Source organism: Tenrec ecaudatus, chromosome 5 (assembly GCF_050624435.1).
Source record: "Tenrec ecaudatus isolate mTenEca1 chromosome 5, mTenEca1.hap1, whole genome shotgun sequence".
Taxonomy (NCBI): Eukaryota; Metazoa; Chordata; class Mammalia; order Afrosoricida; family Tenrecidae; genus Tenrec; species Tenrec ecaudatus.
This window is the reverse complement of record NC_134534.1, coordinates 16516755-16539281: the sequence shown is the minus strand read 5'-3', so window position 1 is coordinate 16539281 and position 22527 is coordinate 16516755. Positions and strand designations below refer to the sequence as shown.

Below are 22527 nucleotides of genomic sequence, written 5' to 3'. Positions count from 1 at the left end.
TGGATCTGACTGCCCCACCCCTTCATCACTCCCTGTTGCTAGGTGGCATGGGATGCTCTGATTAGTCAGGACAAAGTCACATGCCCACAATTGGAGGACCTGCCCCTGTCATGGGGGAAGGACTGAATGTGGGAGCCCTGTGGGGCAGGTCTACTCTGACACATGAATGACGCCAGGTCTAAATCCGCCACACTCGAGAACGCCCTGTGTTCAGATTAGCTCACCCGCCACACTCTGCAGCTCTGTGACAGGCGCCACGGACATCCCCACTTGACAAGTGGAAAAGCTGAGGCTGGGAAAGATGGGTGGAACTTGACCAAGATCACATGCCAAGAAGGGGTACAGCTGGCCCTAGCAGGCCAGGCTGTTCGGTCTGTGGAAGCCCCGGTGCCAACCCATCTTGTGGGGATTCTTCCACTTTGCTGACAGTCCTCCACCTGACCATGTGCGATGTCCTTCTCCTAGGACTCGTTTCTCCTGATCGCATGTCCAACCTCGATGAGGCAAAGTCTCACCACCTTCACGAAGGCTTAGGGGCATTCTGGCTGCACCTCTCCCAATGCAGATGTGTCCCTTCTTCTGGTGTCCACAGCACCGTCTCTGTCCTTCACCAACCCCATCCATTCACGTGCATCCTTTCTTCTTGATTTCTCTGCATTCGTGGCTCGGCTTTCACACGCTGTGAGGCAACTGAAAATGCCATGGCTTGGTTTGGGCGCCCCTTAGTCCTCAACGTGACATCTTTTGAGCGACTTCAAGAGGTCATTTGCAACAGGCTTGCCCCCACAGAATGCATCCTTTGATTTCCTGATTGCTGCTTCAATGGGCATTGACTGTGGGTCTGAGTAAAACGAAATCCTTGGCAGCGTCCGTCTTTTCTGGAACACGATGCTGCTGATGGGTCCAGTGGGGAGGTTTTCATTTTATGTGGAAGTGCAATCCTTCCTGAAGGCTGTGGTCTTGGATCGTCATCAGTTGGTGCTACAAGCCCTCTTCACTTTCAGCAAGTGAGGTTCTGCCCTCTCGCACTGAAGATCGTTAGTGAATCTTCCTCGAAATCTGGCGCAACCAGCTTCTCTTCTTTATTTGCTCATCAGATTGATGGAATAAGTATGGTGGAATGATATAACCCTCATGCACTTCTTTTTTGGTTTTAAACCACCCAGTATCCCCTTCGTTTATGTACAGATTCTTCATGAGCACAATTAAGTGGCAGGGGCAGCGAATTACCAAAGTCTTTAACTCCCACCAAATGACCTCTTCCTGCCTGGGCGTGTTAAGAAGGTGAGGGAAGATCCTGATAGTGTTCAGCGGTGAGTCACTGTTGTGGGTAACTGTTAACAAGACTCGTTGTGATTGTCGTCTGTGTAAAATGAGCCCCTCTGAGAAGCAGGAGGAGGGATCTCATTAAGAGCCAGAAGTGGATCTTGTCCTCTGGAGCCAAGATACCTGTGTATGTTTCCATGTTCTTTGTATGCTGTCAATGTCATGCACTATCTTGCCCCTGGAATCCTTCGGCATTGCGACTTGAGCCTCGCGCGCTTTCTCCCATTCTTTTAGCTCGAGAGACGCTGAGCCCGCTCTTGTCGTTCTGGTTGTCTCACTCCAGATCCTTTCACATTTCATTACTAGACTTTGCCTTCTCAAACGGCTGTGAGGAATCTTCCGTTCAGCTGCACGGTTTCTTCCACTCACTCAGGCTGCTCTGTGTTCAAGAGGAAGTCTGAGCGTCTCTTCTGACGTCCATTGTGGTCTTTTGTATTTGGTGAACGGCCTCGTGCTTTCTTCACCAACAACACCCTGTTGTCATCCCACCGCTGACCTGGTCTTCCACCATGCATGTTTGTCGTGTCAAATGTAGTCTTGGGGGGAATCTCTAAACTCAGGTGAGGTGTTGTGAAGGTTGTCCTTTGGCTCTCGTGAAACTGTTTTAATTTTCTTCCACTCCAGCGTGAACTTGCCTATAATCAGACTTGGTGGTGCCATGCGAACCCTGGAAACTATTGTCCTGGAATCATCTTTAAACCTTAAACCCAAAAAAATCCCCTGAAATCTTCTTAAATCAGAGCAGTAGCAAAAACTGTACATCAAAAAAATGCTTGTCTTAAGCATGAGGTTCTCTTAGGAACTATCTACAAGCATAAGGGATCAAAGTGACCACAGCAATTGGGCAGATTAGATAGGAACCCTGAGGGGGGAGGGGGCTACATGAGGGAGGGAGGAACAACTGAGAACACACGGGTGAGGAGGATTGCAGAATCCACTGAATGTAAGCACTATCACTGGCTTATGCCTGCAGGGTCAGTCAAGCTGGTGTATTTTCTCAACAATAACACATTTAACAACAACAAAAAAACATCCACTAAAACAGAAAGGCAGAGGTGGAAGGATTAAAAAATATTGGAAGTGTTGCCATCGGAAATTCTGTGGGGATAAACAAAAGATGAGTCGAGAGGGCCTGGAGCAGCAGCACCGGATGAGGGAACGAGCGGGGCCGTGCAGCCAGACGTGGCGGCCGCTGGTCGGGGCTGTGCCAGGAAAGAGCAGCGCACCACGGGTGGGACTGAGGAGGATGCAGGTGGACCCGTACGTACGTCTGAACGGCAGTGTGTCAAGTCCTGCATGGTGACGCGCATTGACTTTTAAAAGTCGCCCCTTCGAGGAACTTGAATGTGCTAGCACGGAAGCCCCACTCAATCCCATCTGGCAGGTAGAGACTGGTCCCTTTTGAAGTCATGGGCCCCCCAAGGCTGACGGCAATGAATTAAGGGGCTGTGTTTGCCTTTTCTCCAGAGTTCATGTGGGTTTGGGACCTGTGGGGTGGGATGTGTCCAGGGGCAGTTACATTCTTATGCTAGCAAGTGACACAGCCAGATCCGACCCAGGGCAGCCTGGTGCCAGCCAATGTCCCTTCTACCATCTATGCCCAAAATAGTGGGCACTGATGGGGAAGGGAGAGGCATCTAGGGGCCCGGTGGTGAGCTGAAGGAAGCTAGGCTTTGGAATTCGTTGTTTCTGGGGGATGCTTGGGTTCTGGGTCACACCGAGCCCAACATTTATGAGATCTTATGAGGTCACTAGCTCGTCTGGCCCTGAGGACAGCCATCTCTGTCTGAGTCACCACCCCTACCCAAGCATTAACAGGCCGCCCATGCTCCTCTCAAAGCCCATGTCACCTCATTGCAAGGATCACAGTCAGCTGGTGAGCCTCCTGGGAGTCACTGCAGACTCGCCATGTCACCATGTCGCCATGCCTCGGGAGACCATACAGGCTTCCAACCCCCTCACTGGAGAACACCTGAGGGCAGCACGCTTCAGACACAATTCAGCTGAAACCTGCCTCCTATAAACACGCCCAGAGCAAGACAGTCATTCAGAAGCTGAGAGACATCTGACTTCTTTCTGGCTCTGGGTCAGCAAGTGGCGTTGTCAACAATTGACAACTGTGTGGCTCTAGAGCCAACAAGACTCCATCTGGAGTTGAGATCATCCAGGCTCCGCCCGCCCCCCCCCCCCCCCCCGGGCCTCTGTGTTTGCCTCTGTATAGTGGAGACAGTAGTCACCTGTTGATATTGCAGGACCAGTAAAGACCACATGTAATGGCACCCTAGCCTGTCCTTGCACTGTCCAGCCTGTGCTTACCCAGATTACAAACACCTCCCTTTCTTTTGAGAAAGACCGTTTTGAGCAACTGAGCAGCAAACACCACGCAAAGATGCAAATGGTAACAGGAAGTCGCTCCTGGAAGCCCAGCTCCTGGAAACCACGCATCGGGTCATTTCTGTAGATCCTGTTGTCCCTGTAGACGTTTCGTACCAGGCTTCTCGAGAACCCAGCCCCTGATCATCGGTGGTTCTGAGTTTGCGGCATCCTTGTGCTGTTTCCCCATCACCCTCTGAGCTGTCACTGTCCGCAAGAGTGCAATGTTTCACTGCGTGGCACCATCAGGAGCGGGCAGGCAGGAACAGCTCCCATCTGCCGGGGCCTTATCATGAGCTCCCTTTAGACCCATTTAAAGTTGTTTCCGCTTTTAACTATTTGTTTTGGATTGGTTTCTGTGTATGAAACCCAGAAGTAACTCTATAGAGAGAGGAATTGGATTCGTACTTAGCTAGGGTCCTGGCAGAGGAGGTCAGGGAGACAGACATGGGGAGCTAACCGTGAGTGCAAGAGAGAAGGACATGTGCTGGAATTGATGGTGGTGATGATAGTGCCACTGTTCTGAATGAGCTTCAATTATTCAATCATGTGATCTGGAAGCTGTACAGCAACCAAACTTTATTTTTAACAAAGACAAGAAAAGGCCAGTGTGTGGAGACCAGAGCTGACCAGTGGTTACCAGAGGCCGGAGGGAAAGGGCCTGGGCAATGGATGCTCATGGAACTATGTCACTGGTTCAGGGGGAATTTGCTTAGCTGATTACCGGTATAGCTACCGTCTGGAAGCTGTGCGCCTATAAAGAGTCAAATTGGCAGAGTTGTGTGGTAAATATTTGGACAACAAAGACCCAAAAAGGGAGAAAGAGAGCAGCTGCTTATATACAAGCAAACTTTGCTTCTTGGTTTGAAGATTTAGGGTCCTGGATTCAAGAAACGTCCAAGTGCATTGGACTAATAATGTGCTAAGTGGCCACTTGACTGTCTCCTCTAGGGTGGAATGTCTACTCGGGTCCTTTGCCTCGTTTGTGATTTGGGGGACGGGAGGCTAAGAATGCGCTTCTACTCGGTCTCCTCGTTTGTTGCAGCGGGCCTGGAGGCTTGCAAGTGTGTAAGCAACCATCCCAGCCATACAACTGGTGTCTCTGTGCCCTGAAAACAGAGGAAGGCGAGTCAAGAAGGGGCGACGTGGACTGTGCGGTCGACAGCCTCCAGGAGCGACTGCTTCCTTTGCCTTGAGCCCAGAAGAGACAGAGGGAGCCCAGCTTGAGCGCTGGGGTCCGAGATGTCCTAGAAGAGTCCTGTTCAAAAGGGGGAAGGCATCTATGAACCCCAGGCATTCTGGAGCCATGAAGGCTGGGTGAACTTCCCCCTGAAAACGATTGTCCTGAGTTCATCTTTAAAACTGCAGCCAACGTATTCCCAGAAACCAGCTTGAAAATGAACGGCCGTTGAGCTTCGCCCATTGAAAAAACATCTTCCATGAGCCTTATGCTCTTTTAAGATCTGTGTCTATGGAATCGAAATGACAACAATTCAGAAAACTACCCCAGCGGGGGGAGAGGGAGTGGAGCCCCCAGAACAGCAGGGTGAGGTGGGTCTGGCGCGAAAGAACGGGGTCACCGTTGCTCAACGTGGAAGACTGTTGAATTGGTGTGTGTTTTGTTGTGCCTGCCCACATTTCTTTTTTAATTTTTGAGGTTTAGAAGTCACAGATTCCTGGGTTTTGCCCCCTGGAGACTTAAGTTTCATGGAGAGATGAAGCGTTTTTACTCCTATCAAGGCGCATAGTCTTAGAGACCCGCAGGCGCAGCAAAGCCCGATGTTTGGGGGAAGCCACGGGGCCTACTCGCACCCATCACTCAAGTTAAGATGCCAGGTGGGAGGAAGAGAAATCAGAATGAACTGATAATAACTCGTGGCCGCTACTTAGGTTTTCCGAATCATTTCCTAGTTTACAGCAGGGAGATAGTGAACACTAGCTAGAAGCCGGAGCTTAGGACAAAGCCCCAGCCTCTTGCTCTCTTCCCCACCCCCACTATACTTCCGCCTCCGAATGCATCCTTCTCAGAGCTGTCATGTTGGAGCTTTAAAATACAAGGGCCGTATCCGTCCCCTCACCACCACCCCACCAAAATAACCTCCCCCATATGAACCACAGAGGGACCTGTGAACAGGGCTGTCAGAAGACCCCCTCAAAGCTAAACACATCCCTTTAGGCTTTGATGTCTCAACAGGATGCTTCCTTTGAAAGCTGAAGGGCCGCCCGCCCTGTTATGTCGTCTGACATCCCCGGAGAAGCGCTCTGAAATGAGATGGGTTAGTCCGGGTGAACCAGAGAAACAAATCCACAGACACTCATGTGTGTATAAGAAAGCACTTTCTATACAAGAGCAATTGAATATTGAAGAAACATCCCAGCCCGGTCCAGCTCAAGTCCCTTTGTCTGATATTAGTCCATATGTCTGATACCAATCTATAAAGTTCTCTTCAGACTCACGAAACACATGCAATGATGCCGGATGCAGGAAATCGCAGGTCAGTGGGTGGGAAGGCTTGTGGAGCCAGTGGTATTGTAAGCATCTCAACGCTGGCAGGGGTCTCCATGTGGCTTCTCCAGCTCCAGAGGTCTGACTCCATCAGCCTCTCTCCATGTGTCTTCTCCACAGGGATGTCTCTCAGGGAGTGAGCATGTGTCCCTCCTCCAGTGAGGTATTTATCTCCTTAGCGTCTTCAAATGAGGTCATCAAGCTACTACCTGATTGACAGGCTAGACTCCACCCCTTAACTCTGAATCCTCAAATTGACACCAGATTATGTAACTGCCACATGAGCCGTGGCAGCCTGCCCAGGACAGAAGGCATGATTGTGGAAGACAGACAGGTAGATGCCTCCCAGGTCAGGGCACCAAGCTCCTCCAGATCCTGAGGGAACTAGGCTGGGCACCGAGACCGCCAGTCCCACCAGCACAGGCCCATCAAGCTGACTCCTTACTGCCCCTTAGGCCTCTCTGCAAAGATCAAGAAGCAAGGCATCCCCTCGTGCTGCCAGCAGACCAGGGGTCAGTCCTTTGAGAAGAACGTGGTCTGTCTGCCATCCCCTGCAGTGAGCTGCAGGCCACTTCCAGACACAGGTCAAGCAATGCCACTACCCTGTTCTAGAAGGAGCCATGGAAGAAACACTTGATGAAACCCCATGACTAAAACAAATTCAGAATGGATTCAGGACCTCAGTGTGCAAACCAAAATAACCCTTAGAAGAACATGACGCAGGGGCAAGGCTGTCGGGCTCAGCTTTCAACGATGGAGTCTCCAATACCATCACTGACATACGACCAGCAAGAGCCAGAACCAATAAGTGGGACCTCCTAAAAACGTAGAGCTTTGGTCCAGCAGGAGACTTTACCAAAAACGTGAAAGGACAAGCTATCCACAGGGAGAATAGCTTCCAAAATCATATAGCCGACGGACGAGCATCTAATAACCAAAATATATATGAAGCGTTGACAATTTAACAACCAAAAAAGAATCATGGAATAGGCAAAGGACCTGAGTGGACATTTCAGTCAAGAGACACACAAAGTCATGGACAGATGGTCAGCATCGTTAGTTGTCAGAAAGATGTCGATGGAAACCACAGGGAGCTAGCGCCTCACCTATACGCGGATGGACAAAAGCAAAATAATGTGCAAGTAGCAAGTGTTGGTGAGGAAATTAGAAACCTTAGCCATTGCTGGTAAAAATGCGGAATGTGTGTGTATGTATGTGTACATATGTGTACATGTATATATGTATGTGTATATATGTATATATATGATATTAAATGAAGGGGGAAGTGCAGAGTGGAGACCCAAGGCCTAAGTGTCGGCCAATGGAGATCCCCTCATAGAGGGGTTTAGGAGAGGAGATGGGTTAATTAGGGTGTGAGGTAGTATCGATGAAGAACACAGCTTTCCCCCAGATCCTGGATGCTTCCTCCCCCCAACTACCATGATCCGAATTCTACCTTACAGGGCTGGATAGGACAGAGGCTGTACACTGGTACATATGAGGGTTGGAGGTACAGGGAATCCAGGGTGGATGATACCTTCAGGACCAAGGGTGTGAGGGACGATGCTGGGAGAGTGGAGGGTGAGTGGGTTGGAAAGGGGGAACTGATTCCAAGGATCCACATGTGACCTCTTCCCTGGGAGAGGGACAGCAGAGAAGGGGGGAAGGGAGACTCCGGATAGGGCAAGATATGACAAAATAACGATGTATAAATTACCAAGGGCATATGAGGGAGGGGGGAATGGGGAGGGAGGGGAAAAAAAAAAGAGGACCTGATGCAAGGGGCTTAAGTGGAGAGCAAATGCCTTGAGAATGATTGGGGCAGGGAATGTATGGATGTGCTTTATACAATTGATGTATGTATATGTATGGATTGTGGTATGAGTTGTATGAGTCCCTAATAAAATGTAAAAGAAGAAAAGAGAAAAAAATGATTAGGGCAAAGACTGTACAGATGTGCTTTATACAATTGATGTATGTATATGTATGAACTGTGAAAAGAATTGTATCAGCCCCAATAAATTGTTAAAATAAAAAAAAATATGAAAAAAAACGAAAAAAAAATGCGGAATGGTACCACCACTGGGGAAACAGCAGGGCAGTGCCTCAAAGACCCCAAAATAGAACTTCCATGCGGCTCCTGTTAGGAGCGGTCACATTGGTTCTGTCTCATAACAACCCAATGGACAATGAGAAACCACCGCCAACCGGACACCGCCCTCACCATTGTTCTGGGGAAGCCCATTGTCGCAGCCACTGCGTCCGTCCATCTGAAGGGGCTCTGCTCCTCTCACTGGTTCTCCGCTGCCCCAAGCTTGCCGTCCTTCTCCAGGGACTGGTCCCTGCCAGCGGCCTGTCCCGAGTACCGGAGATGAAGTCTTGCTTCCAAGGAGCATCGGCTGGGTTTCTTCTCACACGGGCTTGTTTCCCTTCCTGGCGGTTTGTGGTACTCGAGTATTTAACGGTCTCACCCAGACCTTAGTTCAAGGGCATTGAAGTCAGTCTTCTACGAACAACAGAGACATTTTCATTTTAAAAACAAATACCTGCCTATGCGCTGCCCACTGTTCAGCTGGATGGGCATGGTGACGTCGCCCTGTTGGCTGGTCGACCAGTACAGTCCACCCCACCCCCACTGACACCCCTGCTCGCTCCTAAACAGGTGTCAATCGTTGACATGCCATCGTTGGTGCCTCCCAGGACCCTTGGCAGTCCGCACACTGTGACCTTAGGCAGCCGTTTCCGAAATCCCTGTTGCACTCCACATGGAAACAGGGAACTGTTCACATGAAAGAAACTAGCAGCCAAAAAATAATATCGGCGTGTGAGTGTGTACAGACAGCTGTACACAATGACAAAGGGACAAAAGTCTGAGAAGAAATACATAACATATTTGGGTTTGGTTTTTAATCCCCTGGTGGCTGGGAGGTCCAAGTGATCTGCTGCAAAGCCAGACAGTCGGTGGTTCAAACCCACCAGCCGCTCCTTGAGAGAAAGATGAGGCAGTCGGCTTCCACAAAGATTTACCATTTGGGAAGCCCCACAAGGCAGCCCTGCTCTGCCCCGGAGGGCCGGCGCTATGAATCGGAATTGGCTCGCTGGCTGGGGGTTTAGACTCTTCAGCATGTTCTAAATGTTCTACAGAGGTTCTTCTTATGATAAGAAGCCCAGCTTCCCTGGCGCCCGTTCCACCAGCTGGCCTCAGGTAAGCTGCTTGCTTCTGACGTGCCCCCGAACAGAAGCAGTCTGCAAGCCAGCAGCAGTCTGTCCGCCAACCTGTGTGCTCCCAGAGAAGACTTCGGTCTTTCAGGGCCCCCGCATAGATCCCCTTGACTCTGGACCTGAAATGGTGGCCACGGTCTCATCCACTCACGTTGGATCCCTCCCAGAGAGCCAGCGCCAGATGTAACTGGAGCTCCCTTAATCTCCTGGAGAGACACTGACCTGCCTCTGTTTCTGTCCCCCAGGTGCCGTGAGGCCTGCCCTGCTCAGCCACTGGAGCGCCACGGCTTCCTCTGCTGAGCCCTCCTGGAAACTGCAGCCCCAGCCGCCAGCACGCAAGGAGAGCCACCGTCAACCTCGGGAGGGCAGAGCCCAAAGCCTTCTCTCTTATTTGTCCTCAGTTTTGCATCCCCGGCCCCACCAAGAAAACCAAGCCATCGCACTGGAGCAGGTGTCATGGCAAGCAAACGAAAATCCACGACCCCCTGCATGGTGCGCACGTCCCAGGTGGTGGAGCAAGACGTGGTAGCCGAGGAGGGGGACCGGACCAAAGACCGGGGGACGGCTATGCAGCAGCAGCAGCCCGCCCTGGCCAAGGACAGCTGGGCCGCAGAGCCCGACAGCGCTTCCAAAGAAAACGACGTGATCGAGGTGAAATCCACTGGGGACCCCCCGTCCAAAAAGCTCCAAGGGGGGTACGAGTGCAAGTACTGCCCCTACTCCACGCAGAACCTGAACGAGTTCACGGAGCACGTGGACACGCAGCACCCCAACGTCATCCTCAACCCTCTGTACGTGTGCGCCGAATGCAACTTCACCACCAAAAAGTATGACTCTCTGTCCAACCACAACGCCAGGTTCCACCCCGGAGAGACCAGCTTCAAGCTGAAGCTCATCAAACACAACAACCAGACGGTCCTGGAGCAGTCCATCGAAGCCACCAACCACGTCATCACCATGCCCCACGGCGGCCCCGCCTGCGCGGACAGCGACCCCGGCATCTCCGTGAGCAAAACCCCCATCATGAGGTCCGGGAAACCAAAAGCCGACGCCAAGAAGGTGCCCAAGAAGGAAGCCACCACCACCACGGAGAACCACATGGACGGGAATGCCCGCCTGGTGGCCGACGCGGCCGAGATCCTCTCAAGACTTGGAGGCATGGAGCTCCTCCAGGACTCCCTGGGGCACGTCACGCCTTCTGTACAGCTCCCACCAAATATCAACCTTGTCCCCAAGGTCCCCGTCCCACTGAACACTACCAAATACAACTCGGCCCTGGACACCAACGCCACCATGATCAACTCCTTCAACAAGTTCCCTTACCCGACGCAGGCAGAGCTGTCCTGGCTGACGGCCGCCTCCAAACACCCAGAGGAGCACATCCGCATCTGGTTCGCCACCCAGCGCCTGAAACACGGCATCAGCTGGTCCCCTGAGGAGGTGGAGGAGGCCCGAAAGAAGATGTTCAATGGTACCATCCAGCCCGTGCCCCCGACCATCACTGTGCTGCCCGCCCAGCTGGCCCCCACCAAGATGCCCCAGCCCATCCTCCAGACAGCCCTGCCCTGCCAGATCCTCGGCCAGACCAGCCTGGTGCTGACCCATGTCACCAGTGGGCCGACCACCGTCTCCTGTTCCCCCATCACGCTCGCCGTGGCCGGTGTGACCAACCACGGCCAGAAGAGACCGCTGGTGACTCCCCATGCCGCCCCAGAGCCCAAGCGTCCGCACATTGCCCAAGTGCCAGAGCCCCCACCCAAGGTGGTCAACCCGCCACTGGCCCCCGCGGCCAGCGACCGCAAGAAGACAAAGGAGCAGATAGCGCACCTCAAGGCCAGCTTCCTGCAGGGCCAGTTCCCCGACGACGCGGAGGTCTACCGCCTCATCGAGGTGACCGGCCTCTCCCGGAGCGAGATCAAGAAGTGGTTCAGCGACCACCGCTACCGGTGTCAGAGGGGCATCGTGCACATCACCAGCGAGTCCATTGCCAAAGACCAGGGAGCCCCCGCGGGCACCCGACATGGCCGCACGTACCACACATGGCCAGACTTTGCCCCACAGAAGTTCAAAGAGAAGGCGCCGGGCCAGGTCAAAGTTCTGGAGGAGAGCTTTCTGAGAAGCTCTTTTCCAACCCAAGCCGAACTGGACCGGCTCAGGGTGGAGACCAAGCTGAGCCGGCGAGAGATTGACACGTGGTTCTCGGAGAGGCGGAAGCTGCGGGACAGCATGGAGCAGGCCGTCTTGGATTCCATGGGGTCTGGCAAAAAGACCCATGACACTGCCGTGGCCCCCAACGGGGCGCTCTCGCGACTCGAGCAGCTCTCCGGCGCCCAGCTTGCCTGCTCCCTGCCCAGTCCTTCACCCACGACCGCGAAAAGCCCGGGACAGGTCCACCTCCTGAGGGGCACCTTTGCCAGGACCCAGTGGCCCACGCCCCAGGAGTACGACCAGCTAGCCGCCAAGACGGGCCTCGTGCGGACTGAGATCGTGCGCTGGTTCAAGGAGAACCGGGGTCTGCTGAAGGCCGGGAGCCTGAAGTGGATGGGGCCGCACCAGTACCAGCACCAGCACCTTGCGGACGTTCCTCGCTGCGACACCGGCTGGGGGAGAGCCGCCAAGCCCACCGCAGGGAGCCCAAAGCCTGGGAGCGAGGTGGCCCCGCCAAGCCACCAGGACATCAGAAAGCTCTGTGAAGAGGACTTGGAGACCACGGGGTCCAGGGCAAAAGTGGGCAGCAGCGAGCCAGCAAAAGACTGTCTTCTGGCCAAGGCCTCCGAGCCCACCTCGGACAAGTCGGAGGCCAACAGCCGGGACGGCCCGGGCAGTGAGGAGAACGAGGAATCGGGCGTGGTAGACTGGGTAGAGGTGACGGTGGGCGAGGAGGACACTGTCTCAGACCGGTCGGATAGCTGGAGTCAGACTGTACCCGGAGGCCCGGCCGAGCAGGCCGAGTCGGACTCCGACAGTGCCCCTGCCGAGTCCAACCAGGCCTAGACAGGTAACTAACTCACCTGCGTGCCCCGGCCAGCAGGGAGAGGGCCGGGCTCCTGGCTCTGAGTGCTCTGAGGTTCTCTGAGGCTGCCTCAGGCTACCAGAGCTGTCCCAGAGGGACGCCCAGGCCACCCCCTGGTGGAAGCAGAGCTCCAGGCCTGCGTGGGTTTGAACCACCAGCCTGTCCACCGGGAGTCAAGCACCTGACCGATTGCACCTCCCAGGAATTCCTGAATTTGCTTCTTTTTAATGTCAGGTCATAGAGTACAGAGACGTTAGCACTGGGGGTGGCTTGTGGTTGTTATTTAATATGTCAATCTTCCTGTTAGCCAGGAGGAGCCCAGGTGGTGTCGTGGTTATGCATTGGGCTGCAATATGCAAAGTCGGTGATTCAAAACCAGCAGCCACTCCGAGGGAGAAAGATGAGGTTTTCGGATACCCGCAGGAACAGTTCTCCCCTATTCTACAGGGTCACCCTAAGTCAGAACTGACATGCTAGGCATGAGGTGTTGAGTTTGTTTGAATGGTGCTGTGAGGTAGTGTTTGGCTGCTAACTGGCAGCATTGGCAATTCGGACCCAACTTCTGCTCTTCAGGAGAGAGGTGAGGCATTCTGCTTCCTTATACATCGACAGCCTGGGAAACCCACAGGGGCAGTTCAACACTGGCCCATAGGTCGTTGCGAGTCAGAATTGACAGCAATGGGCTTATGGTTCTGTTTTTTAGTGTACCGTTTGGGGTGGAAGTTGACAGTGCAAATTTGTTATCCCCTCACACCTGAGACACCTTTTGGGATTTGGGGTTTTCTGGTTTGATTTTTTATCATTTTATTGGGGGTTCTTACAGCTCTTATCACAATCCATCCATCCATCGTGTCAAGCAGAGTTGTGCTTATGCTCCATTGTCCTTTTCAAAACATTTTCTTTCTACTTGAGCCCTTGGCATCTGCTCCTCATTTTTTCCTCCCTCCCTCCCTCCCTCCTCCACACTCTCTCCTTCCCTCATGAACCCTTGATAATTTATAAATTATTCTTTTCATATCTTACACCAACCGATGTCTTCCTTCACTGACTTTTCGCTTATTTGTCCCCCTTGGGGGGGGGATTATATATCATTCTTTGTAATCAGTTTCCCCTGCACCGTCCCCCTACATTCATGATATCACTACTCCCAATATTTTTCCAGAGGGGTTTATCTGTCCTGGATTCCCTGTGTTGAGAGCTCGTCTCTGTACCTGTGTACATGTTGTGGTCTAGCCAGATTTGTAAGGTAGAATTGGTGTCGATAGTGGGAGAGGAGCATTGAAGAACTAGAGGAATGTTATATTTTTCGTCGGTGCTATACTGCACCCTGACTGGCTCGTCCCTTCCTTGTGATCCTTCTGTGAAGGGATATCCAATTGTGTACAGATGGGCTTTGGGTCTCCTCTCCACCCCCCACCCCCTTCGTTCACATCAGTATGATTGTTTGTTCAGGGTCTTCTGATGCCTGATACCTGATCCCTTTGACACCTCATGATCACACAGGCTAGTGTGCTTCTTCCATGTGGGCTTGTTGCTTCTCTGCTGGATGGCCGTTTGTTTATCTTCAAGCTTTTAAGACCCCAGATGCTCTGTCTTTTGATAGCCGGGCACCATCGGCTTTCTTCGCCACATTTGCTTATGCACCCAATTTGGTGAGACGCCTTATGTTTGGAGCCGTGGGTGGCAGCCCCTCCACGTAGCAGCCGCCCCCCCCACCCCATTCGGAAGGCTCGTTGTCTAGAGGAAGGTGCTGTGGGGCTGGTAGAGTCAGTGGGCTTTTTTTGTAAGGCTGCGGTCAGGCGTGATTCCACCGAGGGTCGGCCATTTGGGACTGGCTGACATAAGAGACAAAAACATGGAAAAGACGCTTCTGCTTCTTGGACTTTTTCCTTTCTTTTTTTAAGAGGAAGCAGCCACATTTATGGAAAGGGGTTTGGAGTCGTTTCTTTTGACGGGAAAGGGTCTTTGAAAGCCCTTGTCAAAGGGAGCTCCGCTGTGTAGTGTCGCTCACTTACCCAGAGCTCTTCACTCTGGAAGAGACTGGCCTGACTGAGGCCAGTGGAGCCTGGAAAGCCACAGGGGAAGGGAGGTTGCCATGGTTACTAAGGGCCCTCTCATCCCCCATAAAGGGACCAGCCACTGAAGCCCTGGGTGTTGGCGCTTCAGGAGAGGGCCGTGTGAATCACCTGTCAGGGCGCCAAGCACAGCCACTTGTCTAGGGGTGACTTTGAGAGGGGGTTGGGACAAGATCTAGCCTTGCCAAAGCTGAACTCTTAAACCAGGCAGCCGGCCACCAGGACGGGTAGGTGTGTGGTCTGCCCAGGTTGGCTTTTCCAGCATCACGTAAACGGACTCCCTCGTTCCCTTTAAAAAGAGCAACATCCAGGTGAGCACTCGCAGAATGTGAGTTCCCCCGAGAACCCTGGAAATTATCACTCCTCTTTGTTAATGAACGAAGGCAATGCTAGCTGCCTGTGCAGCCCATCCCTCCATCCATCCATCCAGTAACCAGATGAGGCACACAGAAGAGAAACAGAATCCTCTAGCAACCTTGCTCTAGCCAGTTCCAGCAGCTGTTCAAAGAGCAACGTCAGGAGCCACACACAGGAGAACAAATACATGCTACCACATTACTCTCCGGTGGCGGGGGCAAGCTCCGTGGTCTGCCACAAGGGAGGGGTGGAGCCTCAGCGCCACCCACCTTCCTCCATCTAGCTGCCTGGGTTTCTTCTGCTTTCTCAAAGACCCTGCAGAGCAGCCAGGTCTTCCCGTTGAGACGAAGGAGTAATTTGGTGTAGTCTGTTAGCACAAGGCTGCTGGATTATCCCTCCTCTGATCTTTGAGCTTTTCCAAGTGGTGGCCTCAATCTGCAAGGTTCCATCTCCTCTGCTCCGTCCACCCCCCACCCCACCTCCAGTAGACAATGCAAACAACCGCCAAAAGTCAAAGCCCACGCCCTTGAGTGGATTCCACCTACCAGACCCCCCTGGGACAGAGTAGACCAATGGCCCTGTGCTGGCTCAGAGCAACCCTACCCAGTCTGGTGCCCTCTTCACAGTTACATGTAAGCCCACTGTTGGGGCCACTGTGCCACTCCATCTCCTGAGGGCCTTCCTCTTTTCACTGCCCCTTCTTGATGGCCTTCGCCAGGGCTGGTCCCTCCTGACGACCTGTCCAAAGTGCATGAGACAACGTGTTAACCATCCTCGCCTCTAAGGAGCAAGTTGTACTTCTTCTAAGATGTATTTTTTCTCTTGCCCAGTCCGTGGGACTTTGTGTATCCGGCACAGGAGCAAGCCGAGTGTGCAGTCCAGTAGATGACACGAGAAAATCTCTAAAAAACTGGGTGGGGGGTACCAGGAGAACAGCAAAGGCTCCTCCAAGCTCGCTGTCCTGCTAGATGTGCATGTGAGGCTGCCCACTGTCCCTGTGCCCCGGGGTCGGCTCAGACAATACTGGATCCCAATACTGAGTGGCAGACTGCCTGGGGCAGGGGGGGCAGTGCCAGCTTCCCAGGGGCCCCTCCCCCTCTCCCAAACTATGTCATCATCAAGCACTGAAATGCCCCTCTCAGTCAGCCTGTCCCCTCCGGAGACTCGAGAGAAACAGAAAGAAGTTCGGATGAGCTGTCCAGATACATATGTATGGATGAGTGGGCGAGCGAGCGAGCGAGCACATAGATGGCAATTATCTGTCTCTCTGTCTTTCCCCTGCCAGGCCCTTGAAGTCAGGGACCATATCTCCTCATTAATCTCGAAATCCCACATGCCTGATTCAGAGCAGATGCTCAATAACTGCTTATTGAACCAAGCTAAGGATTAACAAGGGTTGTTGGTTTTCTGTTATCTGGGGTCTGCTTTTCAGTATCACCCATTGGCCCCATTAGCTGATGGCAGACAGAGCCACGGCTGGAGGCACAGCTTGCCTTCCCTGTGAGCAGCCTACTTGAGGCGACACCTGTCAGAACAGCCATCAGCAGAAACTTGCCAGGTAGCCCTCGGCTGCCCCGTCGCCACGCTGCCCTGGTCCCACTTCCATTGACCCTCGGGGTTCTAACTACCCTTCGGACAACCTGTCCCAGCCTGGTTTTCTTAGTGGCCATCAAGTCTGGGGACCACGGAGTGAATGTGACCCAGACCTACCTGCTCTGCACAGTCATCAGTATTCCGGAATCCATCGTCCCAGCTACTGCGTGGCTTTGTGCACCGCCCAACCTGCAAGACTGATCTCCCAGCGCTTGCTCAGCCAGTATTCTTTAGTGATCCATAGAGCTTCCGTTGGCTGGCTTTCGGAAGTTGATGGCCACCCTTCCTGGCCTGCCTTAGTCTCTAAGCTCTGCTCAAAGCCTTTCAGCCTCGGTGACCTGCTACCGTTTAGAATACTGATGACACAGTGTCCAGCACCATGGACACGCATACGCCACCACAGTGTCACCCACAGATAAATGGGAGGGGGGTAGCAGTTTAAAACCCATCCTAACTCATAGCGGCTCTATAAACACAGACTCACTGTCTGGCAGTGGTTTTCCCAGTAGCAATGGACCAGCCATCGGCGGCCTGGTGGCTTCCTTCTCAGCCTGAGGTTTGGTCTCTGCCGTGGTGCACCTCTCTGGCCACTGGTAAGACTGCGTAAGAGGTCCAGGAAGCTTGTGGGAAGCCACCCATCAGGGTCACTGTGATCTTATTTAAAATTTTAAAGAACGCTGAAATATGGACTGCACTACCATCTGGTAGCCAGCCGCTCCTCCGACAACCCCACGGCTCTCTTCTCTTGTTTGTATTGATCAACAAACCTGTGTTGAGTGTCCTGTGGGGGGGCAGGGGTCACGTGGGGTTGTGTGCCCAGCTCTGTCCTGAGCATCTCACACGTGAAAGACAATTAACTAGGCAAGTTCTGGGCAGGAGGGTAACAGTTGTCCAGGGGATCCTGTGTGGGAGCCAGATAAGATCTGACCGAGTCTGAGAGCAAAGGCTTCTGAGGAAAGTGGTGTGAAGCTGGGGGACCTGCTGCCAGGGGCGGGATCTGTGGTAATCTATCTATCCAATCTATCGATTGATCAATCAACCAATATCCATATCTGTACCACTTCACTAGAGATGAGTCAAGAAGGGTGCTGGTGGTGTACTGCTTAAGCCTGGGGCTGCTAACTTTGTATACAGCAAAAAGGTTTTTGCCAGTCACTGGAGGGGGGCAGGTGGGCAGGTAGGGGGGTAGTGTTCAGCTTGGTTTAAATACAAAAGCAAGGCTCAGGGGGAGCCTGCACACAGATGAAGGCCCCCTCTGGACACCTGGCCCCTTGAAGAAGAGGAAGTGCTGACTGAGTGGTCTGCCTGCAGACCCTCCCCAGACCTGCCCACTGTGTGTGATGGTGGGACCCTCGGGAAACTGTCTCTGGGCGAGGAAGCAGCAGACCTGGCATCCCAGGTTTCTCTGACTCCACGGGCAGTGCTCCCACACTCTGCGCCGAGGCTTGGCCTTCCCAGGAGGGGTGGGGAGGGGGGAGCTGTGAGTGGCTGGCTTCTTCCTGGGGGCCTGAGAACAATTCGGGTGGAAATCTTTCCCAAAGGTGGTGAAGAGCCCGCTGCTGGGGCAAACTCTGGTCTGGGAAGGGTCAGGAGGGGGCTGGATGTGGTCCACTGTGCCCTCCAGGGGGGTAAATGTGATGGTCCACCTGGGTGCCTCGGGCCACTAGCCCCTGCCCAGCTCAGGGCAAACTGCCCAGCTCACTCCTGTGACCTGACAAAGAGCCCTGCCTGAGTCAGGCTGTGTGAGGTATGGGCCCGGGCTCCGCCACTTCCTAGCCAGCTGACCCGAATTGATTGCCATCTGCCTCTGTGTCGGGGATATAAAAGTCCCCCCCCCCACCCACTGGCCCTGTTCTAAGGGATGAACATAGAGGTGATCCCCTATGGCCCTGAGCATTAGGCCTGGCTCCTGTGAGGGGTGAAGTAAGTCTTAGCTGGGAGCCCTGGGGCGTAGGGGCTGAATGGTGGCTGCTGAGAACCCGCCCAGCATCCTAGGGGAGAAAAGAACTGGCTATCTGCTCCCCCAGAGAGGGCCACCTAGAAATCCCTGGGGGCTCCTGCTCTGATGGGGGTGGGGGCTGTGAGCCTATCCACCACCATCTACCTACCTGCACTGTCATTAGCCACTGGGAATACCAACACAGCAGCCGGGCAGGCCATTTTGCCTCACAAACTGAGTACTCTCACTAGACCACTCATTGGGATCCGGTGGGTCTCATGACTCTGTGGCTTTTACTGACTCATTTCTGGGGGCAGTCCCAGCTCCCAAGGGTACCCCTGAAGTCCGGCCTCATCCACAGACATTCTTGTGCACGCTGATTTCTTAACTTCACTATCGAGTTTAATGTCCAGCAGTTTCTGGGGAGCGTGGGCACAGCTGACATCCAGACATGAGGAATCGATGGCAGCGGAGTTGATCTGCTGAGAATTCTAGTCTTCCAGCTCCTGAGCCACTGAGCGGAAAACCCTGGCCCAGGCCTTCCCAGCCAGCAAAGTAGCTTTGCAGTCGCCTGGCCTAACCATGGCCTTGGTTACAGGCACCAGTCTCTGGACCCTCCGAGCCACACAGGACATCGTGGAGACCCTGGCAGGACTTTAGAGAGTCCAGGAGATGGCACGGAGAGGCCCCCCTCCTCTTCCCTCTCCGGGCTCTCCAAACAAGACCTTGACTCCGGACTGTCTCCAAACTCTGCAAGGCCAATTAGCAAGAAAGGTACCCTGTCTTGTAAGACCTTGAATGACTACCTGCCGCTGTGCCATTCCTCCCAACCCCGGTTACCCTGCCAACCTGGGAGAAATGTAACTGCCAGCTGGAGATTGGGAGCAGGCGGAGACCCGTGAGCAGGTCAGGCCTCTGAGAGCAGGTGGGGGACCCAGGGGCGGGCCACAGGTCTGGAGTGGGCTGTAGATCGGAAACTCTTGTCTTCCCTAGGCTGTGAATGTGAGGGAAGTCCGTTTCTGAGGACATCCTTGGCTGATGGCAGCAGGGTGGGCCCGCTGTTCTCCCCTCCCCCACCTCCACCCCGCCCCCTGCCTCGCATCCCCTTCCAACAACCCCAGGCATCTGAGGTACAGCCAGTGTGACCCCGAGCAAAAAACAAGAAAAATTTGTGTATCGATGCTTTCCGTGTAGGAAGAGCGAGCCTTGCTTCTGGAGTCCTGGCTGGGTTCCATTCCTACCTCTGCCCCCCACTACAGCCGTGTGTTCTTGGGAAAGGGGTTCGGCCGCTCTGTGCCTCCCATTTCCTCGCCAGTAAAATGGGAATGATAATAGTGTCTATTCCTCTCGGGTTGGGGGTGATTTGAGTGGTGAATGAAAATTCACTAGAATGGGATTATTCACGTGACCGCTATTTCCACGCATCCTCCTGAGCTTGGAGAAGGCTCCTTCAAACAAGGGCCCGGACCAGGGCCAGGCACAGTCCCAGATGCTGTCGCGAAGACTTCCCTGCTTCTGCGCAAGGGGTGCTCCTTTCTGTGCCCATTGTACAGAAGCAGCACCTCTGGCGCCTGAGTCGCGCCTGAGGCCCCGCTGTAGTAAGTTAGGGTGTTGGGCCGCGCTGTCTACAGAAATAAAACCTGTGGGACTGACGGGCCTATAAGAAGGAAGTGGCTACTATCAAGAAGTCATTTGACATTGAGAAAGCATCCCGGCCCAGTGCCGCTCCAGCCAGAGCCCTCTTCCAACTCACGTAGCCGATGGCCGATGGTGCAGGAAGGTGAAGCATTCTGCAGGAAGACCACACGCCGGTGGGTGCAATGTTGCTTGGATCCAGGGTCAGTGGGAGCATGGGGCCGGCACAGAGCCCCAGCAAGCCGGAAGGGGAAGGAGCATGGGCCAGTGCCTCTCTATAAACAGGCCACGCCTCCCAGGAGGCCTCAGCAGGCTGTGACCTGATTGACAGGTTGGACTCCACCCCTACCCTTTCAAACCAGGTCAAGTTGACATAAAGTCTCACTACCACAATAGGAAAGGTGTGAATGGCTTCGGTGCCTGTTAGGGTCCACTATGACCTACTCCCTCCACCGGAATAAAAGGGTCTTATAATTGGAGGGGGGGTAGGAAGAAGCAGGAAAGGTGGACACCACCTTAACTTGCCTATTTCTAAAGGCTGGTTCTGGACGTACTTCACCTCGTAGGCCAGACTGTGTTCCGGTCCCAAACTTGATAGGTTGTCTCACCTCTGAGGCCCAGATGGCTTTGAAAGGGGCCCCCTAGGACCTCTCTCCCCCTGGGACCTGCTGGTCACCTCCCAGACCTCTCTGTCTGTGTTCTTCTTCCAGGGTCGCCTGTCAGAACTGCTGTGCTGGGGGAAGACTATCTGCAAAGGAAGCCGAGATCGTCTCTCTCTCCTGGCCGCCGGGGCGTCCTGACCAGTGACCCCTGTGGAACTACTTAGCCCGCGTGTGCCTGGAGGGTCAGGAAGCCTGTCACCCCCCACGGGCCTCCCCCCAAGTGGGCGGGGACTGTTCATAGTGCCAAAGTCCGACTACTGCGTCTCCAGGGGTCCCTCCCCTGGCAGTTCCAAATCCCATCTGTACACCCGGGGGTTTTGTTACTCTTGTCACCGAGAGCCACTTCCTTTGCCAGGAGGGAGGGCCAGCCACACCTGCTTTCTGCTTTTTCCCCTTTTGGCTTTTCATAGGGTTTTTTATTTTGTTTTGTTTTTGGAGATTAGCATGAGTACCACTCTATCTTCTGGATTTTAGGCAGAATTCCCTTTGAAGGGGAGTTTGCAATGCAGAGCTTTCTCCAGGGGGAGGGCTGGCACCGGGGCCTCTCTCCCCACCTGGAGAGGGCAGTGGCTGGCAGAGCTTCCAGATCAAATCAAATCTGCCTCCGCCTCTCTCCCCGGCAGAGGCTGGGCACCTGGGTTTCTGAACTGCCAGGAGGTGAGTGGCTGTCTCCACTGCCTGCCCCAACCCCAGGAGAAGCCCCCCTCCCCGCCCCCCTGCCTCCCTGAGGAGAAGCCCTTGGGGCACAAATGCTTAAAACACTCAACTGTCAAGGTTGGGGCCTCAAACCCAGCCAGAGGTGCCTGGGAAGTAGGTCTGCTGGTCTGCTTCCAGTAACTCACAGCCTCTCAAAGCCTCAGAGGCAGCCCTGCTCGGCACACTTGCTGCCGCCAGGGGCTATGGCACCAGGTGGGCCGTGGGTGTCACCCCTCGGGCCGGGCAGCACTAGAGAATGGAGAGTAGATGCCTACCCTCCTTCAGCACTTTCTTAAATACCAGCAGAAAGGGCTTCTGGGTTTGTTAGCGCTATTACTACGACTTTTATTAAAACATAAAATCAAGAAGGTCTTCATATCTAGATAGTACAACCACGAACAGCTTGGGCTTTAGTTTCTGTTCTTTAACTGCCTTTTCTTGGCGTGGTGTTTACAGGATTTCAGCTTGAAGCCTCGCCATGAACTGATTTTTCTGTTTGTGTTTGTTTGGGGCCGATTTTAGATTCCTGAGTGCACTTTCCCCCCACCCTCACCACCCCTGAGTTAGTCCTGCCTTTTAAAGAGGAGAAGCCAAGAGACTTATCTGGTGTAAATGTTGCAATATGAATCGTGTTTGCAGTCCTTGCCCCCATCCCCTTCACCCCCCTACCCCCTTTGAGTACACTGCACAGAAGAAATTGCTAGGGAGTTTGAATAAAACCAGTTTTTTCTAACTTGTTGCTCATTTGTTGTAACTCAATAAAGCAAAAACTAAACCTTTTTATAACCTTCTCTGCTTCTCAGTCTTTTTTTTTTAATACTTTTATTGGGGGCTCTTACATCTCTTATCACAATCCATACATTCATCCAGTGTGTCAAGCACATTTGCACATATGCCACCATCATCATTTTCAAAACATTTCCTTTCATTTGAGCCCCTAATATCAGCTCCCCATTTCTTCCCCCTCCCTCACCCGCCACCCTCACTCATGAACCCTTGATTTATAGATTATTTTTTCCATATCTTACATTGTCCTCCTTCACCCCTCACCCCCTTTCTGTTATTCGTCCCCCTGGGAGGGGGTTCTAGTTTGATCCTTGTGATTGATTCCCCCCCTTCTCTCCCCTCCC

The 22527-nt window shown here is 53.5% G+C and overlaps 1 protein-coding gene across 3 annotated transcripts in view; it reads left to right on the top strand.

Annotated features, from left to right (window-relative positions):
• The window catches only part of ZHX2 (zinc fingers and homeoboxes 2), a 158267-nt gene extending 136093 nt beyond the window's left edge, over positions 1-22174 (top strand). For all 3 annotated transcript variants that reach the window (XM_075549314.1, XM_075549312.1, XM_075549313.1), the window contains exons 3-4: positions 9673-12425; positions 20750-22174. In XM_075549314.1, coding sequence (XP_075405429.1) covers positions 9884-12421 — 2538 coding nt within the window. In that variant the 5' untranslated portion in view covers positions 9673-9883 and the 3' untranslated portion in view covers positions 12422-12425; positions 20750-22174. The remainder of the gene's footprint in view (positions 1-9672; positions 12426-20749) is intronic.
• The last annotated feature ends 353 nt before the right edge of the window (positions 22175-22527 follow it).